The sequence below is a fragment of the Lissotriton helveticus genome, chromosome 6 (assembly GCF_964261635.1).
Source record: "Lissotriton helveticus chromosome 6, aLisHel1.1, whole genome shotgun sequence".
NCBI classification, from domain to species: domain Eukaryota; kingdom Metazoa; phylum Chordata; class Amphibia; order Caudata; family Salamandridae; genus Lissotriton; species Lissotriton helveticus.
This window is the reverse complement of record NC_136067.1, coordinates 1,889,190,521-1,889,199,218: the sequence shown is the minus strand read 5'-3', so window position 1 is coordinate 1,889,199,218 and position 8,698 is coordinate 1,889,190,521. Positions and strand designations below refer to the sequence as shown.

General features: G+C 53.5%; 1 protein-coding gene across 2 annotated transcripts in view; it reads left to right on the top strand.

Moving 5' to 3' along the window:
• Positions 1 to 8,042: 8,042 nt before the first annotated feature.
• AIDA (axin interactor, dorsalization associated) overlaps positions 8,043 to 8,698 on the top strand; it is a 165,966-nt gene continuing 165,310 nt past the window's right edge. Inside the window, exon 1 of one of the 2 annotated variants that reach the window (XM_078649824.1) lies at positions 8,043 to 8,405. In XM_078649824.1, coding sequence (XP_078505950.1) covers positions 8,299 to 8,405 — 107 coding nt within the window. In that variant the 5' untranslated portion in view covers positions 8,043 to 8,298. The remainder of the gene's footprint in view (positions 8,406 to 8,698) is intronic. The other variant, XM_078649822.1, reaches the window with a different exon arrangement.

Genomic DNA, 8,698 nt, shown 5'->3' with positions numbered 1-8,698 from the left:
AGGGGATGTCCTCGTTCAGTCCGTGTTTGTCTGTCTGGAGCTTATATACCCACTTTTGTTCACGCTTAAACAGAAAGCCACCAACATCTGTGACATGTGTGGGTATTAGTGGTTGTTCGAGTACCGTCCAGTGTAGATCTGTGGGAGCGTGTTTGACTTCTAAAAAATGGTTTGTCATTCTGGTAGACTGTTTTGAGCATCTGATTGAACTTTTATGCTCTGAAATACGTATCTTGACTTTTCATGTAGTCAGATAAGTATACACACTTTTATGCCTTTTCCCTTCCTTCACAGGATTGTACTTATACAGGCTGAAATATCTACTTCAAAATTAATATAAATCCTATCACGCATGCAGTTTCCAATGTCAATGGCCGCACTATGCTCCTCAAAGTCCTCCGATAGCTGTGTCTATCAGCGTGAGTATCAAGGAGAGAGTCCTGACAGGCTTCCTGAATATTAGCTGTGCCAGTCAGCGTGGTTTAATTAACTATATATTTCCTTTTTCTACTTCAACACCAATAGGCTTCCCATTAGCTGTGCCTATCAGCGTGTAGCCAACCTCAGCGATAATCAGGCTTCCCTCCTGGAATGTGCTCAAGCTTCCACACGATCAGGTGCTTTCTGTGCCACCCATGCGCCGAGATACTCTCAGGGCGCCCTCTCCTGACTGAAATGCGCTCGCGCCGTTTCTCTGCCTCAATGCGCAGCTGACAGAACACCGGGGCGCCCTCTCCTGACTGAAATGCGCTCACGCCGCTACTTCGCCTCAATGCGCAGCTGACAGAACACCGGGGCGCCTCGCCTGGCTGACAACAGCTGACAGACTTCGTCCGCATTAACAATTAAGTACTTCTCCCATCAAGTCTTTTCTCTCACGACTTGCTCACATATGGGAAAGAAGAACGGCTGTATAATACTTGGATGCCGTACTTCCTATCAATTCAGCAGAAATCCGTGATAAGCGTCGGGCTCAAAATCGCCGATTTTACAGTAAAGTTTCTCGCCCTTGCGGTCGCTTCCCGTAAATGTCTCACAGGCTCAATGTCTCACGGAGCGAACGTTTTCTCGTAGTGCGGAAACGTTTAAATAAACGCAGACATCGCTAATGGAGTCGCTTCCCTTAAATGTCTTTAAGCCTGACACCTCAGGAAATAAGGCGTCAATCACAATGCGGGCACGTCCAATTAAGCGCACAATGTTTTAACAGCTTAGTCTCTCAATAAAGCGCTTCGCAAGAAATTTAATTGGCTTTCAGTTTCTTTGTGACTCACGGTTTCCTTCAATAAACGGTGTCTCGGCTATCGGCAGCGCTGTATAAACGGGGGAAGACCAGGACCTGCCCCCCGCGCAGCCCCGTCGCCAATTTGTTAGAATACTCACAGCCACAATGGAAGTTGAAGAAGAGCTGGTTTATTCACGTCTTGGTCTCTGCACTGCCAGCCTCACACACAACGTTCTAACTCAAGCGCCCCACCAACATTCCATGGGCCAGAATAACAATGTACTGGGGAAGGGGTGAGTGGAACATACCATATAAGCTATGTCTAAACCAAGGGAAATTACAACAATATGTTCTAAAAAATTGTTAATTTTAAGATGTTTGTATTGTTTTGTGTTTTTGACGAATTGCTAATGTAAATTGTGTAAAAACTTGGAATTAAATCCAATGCAAAAAGTGGTAGGCGTGACATTGTTTCTTTCAATGCACTGTAAATAGAGTTTGAAGGTGGTAGCAGCACTGGCGTTTTCTGTGTTACTTTATTATAGTAGGCTTGGCCTTGCTGTTTAGGAGTCAAACCCTGTATTGGTCTCTCATTCATTTTTGCAAGACACTACAGCTGTGACGGCCTCCGATTTAATTTTGGACTGTTGAGGGAAGTCTCAGAGACTGGAGCATCCAACATAGTTTCTGTTTAGGTCATGTTATTTTTACAAATTAAACAACATTTTAATTACTGTGTGGCACACTGCTACATTCAATACCACACAACTGTCGAACCCTCTAATTTTCCTTTAATGCTCACTAGTCCAAGAACACATAGGCAAAACACACAAATGTGCAACTATTCATCAATACATTCGCTCACCCACTCATGCCATTGACAGCACTTACACGCAGCATCCTAAGTCCAACGATTGGTTGAAGCTGAGTTGTGATATCACAGCTCAAACTACAATGAAATGCTGCCACAGAAGTTTTATAGTGAGCGGTGGACAAAGTGAATCTACAAATCCCAGAATGCAGATTGTTGCATGCTTAAGTGCTTAGACTGGATGAAAATTGCACACACAATTTAAATTTGATGCACTGTTTATTGACGGAGCCACCCGGCCTGTCCACTCACTCGCGCACACACGCACACACACACCCCGAGGGCGGGCTCGCCCAAGGGTATAAATAAAAAAGCGCGAGACCGCTCGGGGTCTTCGGCCCAGAATAGTTAACTGTGTCTCCACGTGTCCATTATTTTAGTAAAGGCCCAAACCTGCGGCCTAGGCTTTCCTTTGCCCCGGTGACCTGTGTCACCACACTGGCGACGAGGTGGGTCTGCCCTACGCCTTGACCCCGTCGACACAGGCCAGTCAGCAGACTCCGTGTCCGCGGTGCTCGCGCTGTCAGCGCTTGGGCTGCCGCCGGGACACAGTCGCAGGTGCCAACCCCGCTTGCAGCCGCTGCCCGTGCCCCGCCGGGTGCGTGGCGAAGTGAAGCTTAGCCCGTCACACCGGGACCGGCACTGAGGTGAGGCCTCCGCAGGCGGAGGTGGTCGGCCGTGCGCGCTGCTTTCCCCGCGCTGCGCCCCATCAGGCTGTGGGCCCTGCTTCATTCTGCGCTCGATCGCGCTCCTGCCCCCACGTGGTGGTGCCGGCAGTCGAGCCTGCACGCTCCGCTCGGTGCGCTCGCACGGGGAGAGGAGTCGGCTCCCGCGAGCTGGGAGCCTGCTGGACATCACGCACTCCCACCGCCCCCATGAGAAGCCCCCTGCTGGCCAGTACCACGCGCATCAAAGCAGGGGTGAAGAGGAGTGTGCTGCAGCCTCTGCCATACCTGTTCTGCAGGCAGGTCCACGCAGCTGGGCTAGTTGAGCCCAAAACCCCCCCCTCCAGGGACTCTGGAATCTACACCAAGGCCCCTCTAACCCAAGGACTCGTGGGTCCCGGAGGGCACAGCAAGTCCTGCTCTTGCAGCACTCATCCCGCTGGGGCCCAGGTGCGCCGGCAGCCGTGCTCAGACACGTGGCCCAGTCCAGGGGTATTCACTGACGGGGGAGACCACACATGTGCACGACCACGCCAAAAACGCCCGCGCGCAGCCGACACCTGCAGCATCGTGGGGACTGTGCCAGCACCGCCTGCACACAAGTTAGTGGGGACTGCACCAGCACCGCCTGCACCCAAGAAGGATGAGTGATCTGGCCGTCGCCGGCGGTGGTGCCCCTTCGACAGCGCCAGCGCCTCCTCAGGCAGCGCTCCAGGCCCCCGCTCCGCAACATGCAGCCCACCAGGCTCCTGCTCCAGTTCAGGCAGCCCAGAATGTCCACACACCCCCCCGACCACGGAACAGCCGCCCCGCTGCCGCCATTCAGTGAGCTCTCGGACCCGCTGCGGCAAGATGGCGCTCCTTGATTGGTTGCCTCGATCACCTCGATCACTATTTCATAGGCATCAGGGAGACAGATGGAAGGGTGAAGAGGTCGCTCCTCATGTGCTATGGCGGAGCAGAACTATACGATCTGTTTGAGACTTTGCCAGACAGAGGCGAAGATGACGAATACGCCAGGGGGTTGCAGTTTTAAATCGCCACTTTGATCCACAGATCAACCTGGACTACGAGTGGTTTAAGCTACAGCAAGCACAGCAGGGGGAGATGGAAACCGTGGACGTCTACTATGCCCGCTTGAGGAAACTTGCCACCTCGTGTGAACTGCCTGATCAGAGACTAGAAATCCGCGCGCAGTTCATTCAAGGCTGCCACTCAGTCCAGCTGAGACGTCTCATTCTGCGGCAGCCTCGCATTTCCCTCGACGAAATACTGGTCCTTGCCAGGTCTCACGAACTGTCCAACGCTCGGGCTGACAAGATGGAAGCGGCCCTGAATCGTCCTTCGGCGGCGCCACGGACACCCACAATCAAGGAGGAGAAGGTAGATGCGATCCGCAGATGGCCTGAACAGTCCAGAGGAGGAGCGAGGGCTCCGCAGACCTCCATGTGCGGTAACTGCGGCATGGATTATTCCCCGGGTGGAAAATATGTTGCGAGAGGGAAAACGTGCTCACAGGGCGGCAAGCTCAACCATTTCGCTAAAGTTTGCTGGAGCAGTGGTGCGCGGCACAATGCCCCAGGCCTGCGCGGACTTGAACAAGGAGTGCGACAACTAACTTTGGAGGATCCAGGTCCCTGAAGCGAAAACTCAAGATCAAATTTCTACCTTGAAGAGGATGACGATGATGTATTCTTTGTGTCGTTTGTTGGCAGAGAAGGTTCCAGAAGATGGGGCCACCAATGTGTGACATCAACGTTGCAGGTTCCCCGGTACACGCCCTGATTGACAGGGGGGTGTCGGTCAAAGTGATGGACAGCATCCAAAATGAGAAGCTGGCACCTCGCCCGCCACTCCACCCGTCCAGAGCAAAAATATACACGTACGACAGCGATGAGCCACTCCCTCTGCAAGGGGTCATGGAGGTAGAGGTCACCAGCAATGGCCAGAGCCTAAGAACGAGGTTCCACATCATGGAGGGGAAGAGAGGGACCTTCCTCAGTTGCCACACAGCAGAAGACTTAGAGCGGGTGTTCTTCGCCAATCAAGTACATGAGCTGCACGCACAAGAAATGCTCAAGGACTTCCCCATGCTGTTTCAGGGCTTAGGCTGCCTCAAGGGGAAAACTTTCAAGCTGCATGTGGACCACACGGTCAGGCCCATTGCGTTGAGGCACCGGAGGGTACCGTCTTACCTGCGGCCACAGGTGGAAGAAGAACTCCGAAAGCTTGAAGACTTGGGGGTCATTGAAAAGGTGTCGGGCCCAACCCCGTGGGTCTCACCCCTCGTCGTCGCCCCAAAACAACCAGGAGCCATTCGACTGTGCGTCGACATGCGCCTACTGAACAAGGCCGTGAAACGAGAGCGTCATCTCACACCTACGATGGATGATATCGTCGCTGACTTAAATGGTGCCAGGTGGTTCAGCAAGTTGGACCTCAATACCACCAACTGGAGCTCCACCCCGACAGCCGCAACATCACTACATTTTCCACACACGTCGGCCTACGTCGCTATAAGAGGCTAAGTTTCGTTGTCTCATCGGCAGCGGAGGTGTTCCAAAACGCCATAAGGGAGACACTCTCCAGACTGGCTGGTGTAATCAACTTAAGCGACGACATACTCGCATTCTCCAAGACCCTCGAGGACCACCACACACACCTCAGGGTCACACTGCAACGTCTGGCGGACAATGGACTTACCCTGCACCAAGCGAAGTGCTCCTTTTACTAGGAGTCAGTAGACTTCTTCGGCTACATCTTCTCCAGAGATGGTTTGCGCGTTGACCCAAGAAAGGCGGAGGCCATCCGGTCAGCAAAAAGACCGACGACAGCTACTGAAGTCTGAAGTTTCTTGGGGATGGCCACGTATTGTGGCCGATTCATTCCCAACCTTGCGTCCCTCTCCGAACCACTTCTGGTCCTAACCAAGGCAGGACAACCATGGACCTGGTCAGCTAAGGAAGACACAGAGTTCCAGGCGGTCAAAGATGCCCTCATCCACGATCGGGTAATGGCATACTTCCGCCCAAACAGGCACACAGAGGTCGTGGTGCACGCTAGCCCCGTCAGCCTGGGGGCTGTCCTCATGCAAGAAACAGAGTCGAGAGACTGGGTACCCACTGCATACGCCTGTCGGGCGCTGACTGCCACAGAAATGCGGTATGCTCAAATAGAGCGAGAGGCACTGGCCATAAAGTGGGCGTGCCAACACTTCCATCTATACCTCTATGGCCATGAGTTTCGGGTGATCACGGATCACAAGCCCCTTGTCCCGCTATTCGCTGGAACTGCCAGGCTCGCACCCCACCGGATTGAGAGATGGGCTGTACAGCTGCAGACGTACCGCTTCGAGGTACACTTCCGACCAGGGGCCAACAATCCAGCTGATTTCCTATCGCGTCATCCGGGCGCGCCCGATGTGGACAAAGTCAAAGAGTTCGTGCAGATGATCTCACAGGAAGCTTGCCCTGTCGCTTTCACGCTGGAAGACGTAGGGAAGGCCACAGAGTCCGATGAATGCCTCACGAGAGTAAAGAGTACGCTGACCAACCGAAACTGGAGACATTTCCTGGATGGCGTCGGCTCCCTCACAGCAAAGGAACAATGTTTTCGACAGCAAGCATGGAAAGCTCAAAGGGAGCTCAGCGAAGGCCCTCACGGGGTGATACTCCGAGGAACCTCCCTCGTGATCCCGACTAGCCTGCAGGATGAAGTGATCCGTCTGGTGCATCAGGGCCATCAAGGTGCATCCAAAACCAAAGCCAGACTCCGAAGCAAAGTGTGGTTCCCTGGGATGGACGCCATGGTGGAGGAAGTGGTGCGCAACTGCCACTCTTGTAACATCACAAGCAGAGACCCAGTGCCACACCCCATAATCACCGAAGATCCATGTCCGGACCCATGGTCCAAACTGAGCATTGATTTTGGATCATTCCCAGATGGGCGGAACACCCTGGTGCTCATCGTCTCACACTCACGATTTCCTGTGGTGGAAGTGGTGCCCTCGACAGCGTTCACACACGTCCAAGCGGTACTGAATCGCACATTCGCGATGATGGGTCTGCCCGAAGAAATCCGGTCAGACAATGGACCACCCTCCCAGGGCCGAGACTTCCAGACCTATCTAGCCTTCCGGGGCATCAAGCACAGGAAGATTACCCCACAGAGGCCCCAGGCAAACGGGGTGGTGGAGCGGTTCATGCGAACGTTGAACCGGGCCCTCCGCATCGGGGAGGAGAAGGGAGACGAAGCCGAAGAATGCCTTTCACAATTCCTCAGTGTCAGCCAGGAGAGGCACCCGAGTAGTTACACAGAATACATCCTGGTTCAAGAGAGTCCCCAGGGATCGGGGGGCTGGTGACCTACCGACATAAGAGCAAGGGTGGTGAGAAGAAACAATCTCTGCAGAGACCTCACCCAGCCGACAGGAGGAAACGCAAACGCAACTTTCAAGAGAACCAGAAACGACAGCAACCAGGAAGGGACCCGCGGAGTGTGAGACCGTCCCCGCGGAGGACCCGGCAGGGTCGGAAGCAAGCAAGAACAGCCGGAGCCAGAAGTATGGCCTCCGGCCGAATCCGACCCCTAGCCAGAGACTGAAAGACTTCGCATGATGTGCGCACAAAATCTGAGTCCTCCTCGTCGGAGAGTTTATGCATCCGAAAGATTGGAGGGATATAATGACGGAGCCACCCAGCCCGTCCACTCACGCACACACACACCCCGAGGGCGGGCTCGCCCAAGGGTATAAATAAAAGGGCGCGAGACCGCTCAGGGTCTTCGGCCCAGAATAGTTAACTCTCCACGTGTCCATTATTTTAGTAAAGGCCCAAACCTGCGGCCTAGGCTTTCCTTTGCCCCGGTGACCTGCGTCACCACACACGTTGAATTTAATATATAGATTTCGTCCGTGGTTGACGACCAGGGACTATTGTGATAAATTACTTTATCTTAAGAGTGCATGGATACCAACTGGGTTTCCAATAAAGATGAGCAAACTGTCGACAATGCTGTTTCCAAAAGTTTATCATGGAAAACAGTCATTCTAAACATGTTTAATAAAACTCGGAAGAAGGTCTGCAAACCAACTCTCCTTGGTGAGTCTACATGAGCTCCCGGCCAGCCTGAGAGAAAATTGTTGAGGCAACGCCCTCGGCATATTTCACAGCTGAACACTCGCACCGAGGTGTGTTTCAGCTTGGAATCACAGCGTGTGCCAGAAGGAGGCTTGACACGCATGACGCAATGCAAACCTCGGAACGCATACGGCATAAGCTGTGCAGGCTAGGGGGCGGGATTTCCGGTTGGCGCTGGTTGGCCCCATGGAGCATGTTTGGCTGGCGGTGCTAAGGATGGGCTGGGTCGGCTGCTGGGCGGCGGCAGCAGCATCGCTTGTTGTTGGGGGGACCGGCGGCGTCGCGGCGCTGCCTCTGTCTCCTATGAGCCCGGGCGGCAGGAAGAGCGGCGGGCTGTCCTGCTAGAACCATGCCGAGTTGAGGGGGCTGTCCCATGCTACCTGTCCCCCCTTCCCAGCCATGGCAGAGGTGCAGAAGATGTTGCAGAGGTGGCACGCCAGCTTCAGCAAAGCCACCGACTTTGACTCCTGGGGACAGCTGGTGGAGGCAGTGGATGAGTACCACATGTGAGTTCCCTCTTTGATTCAGGGCACACCTGACCCATTTGTGCAATGCCACACCCTCCTTTCAAACATGCAGAGGGTGCAGCTGTCAGTCATACCGTAACATGGTCTATCTCTAGCATTTTAAGTCAATTCCTCCTTGTCAGGTATGTTGTCTCTTTTACTGTAGCTTTTTTCCTTCTGTGTATAGATTTTGTTACACAATTACTCAAAGTGTCCTTCTCCCTCTATTTTGTAACTTAATCGCCCTCGTTCCAACCAACACTTGTTCTGAAGTAGGGTGAACACTTTTCATG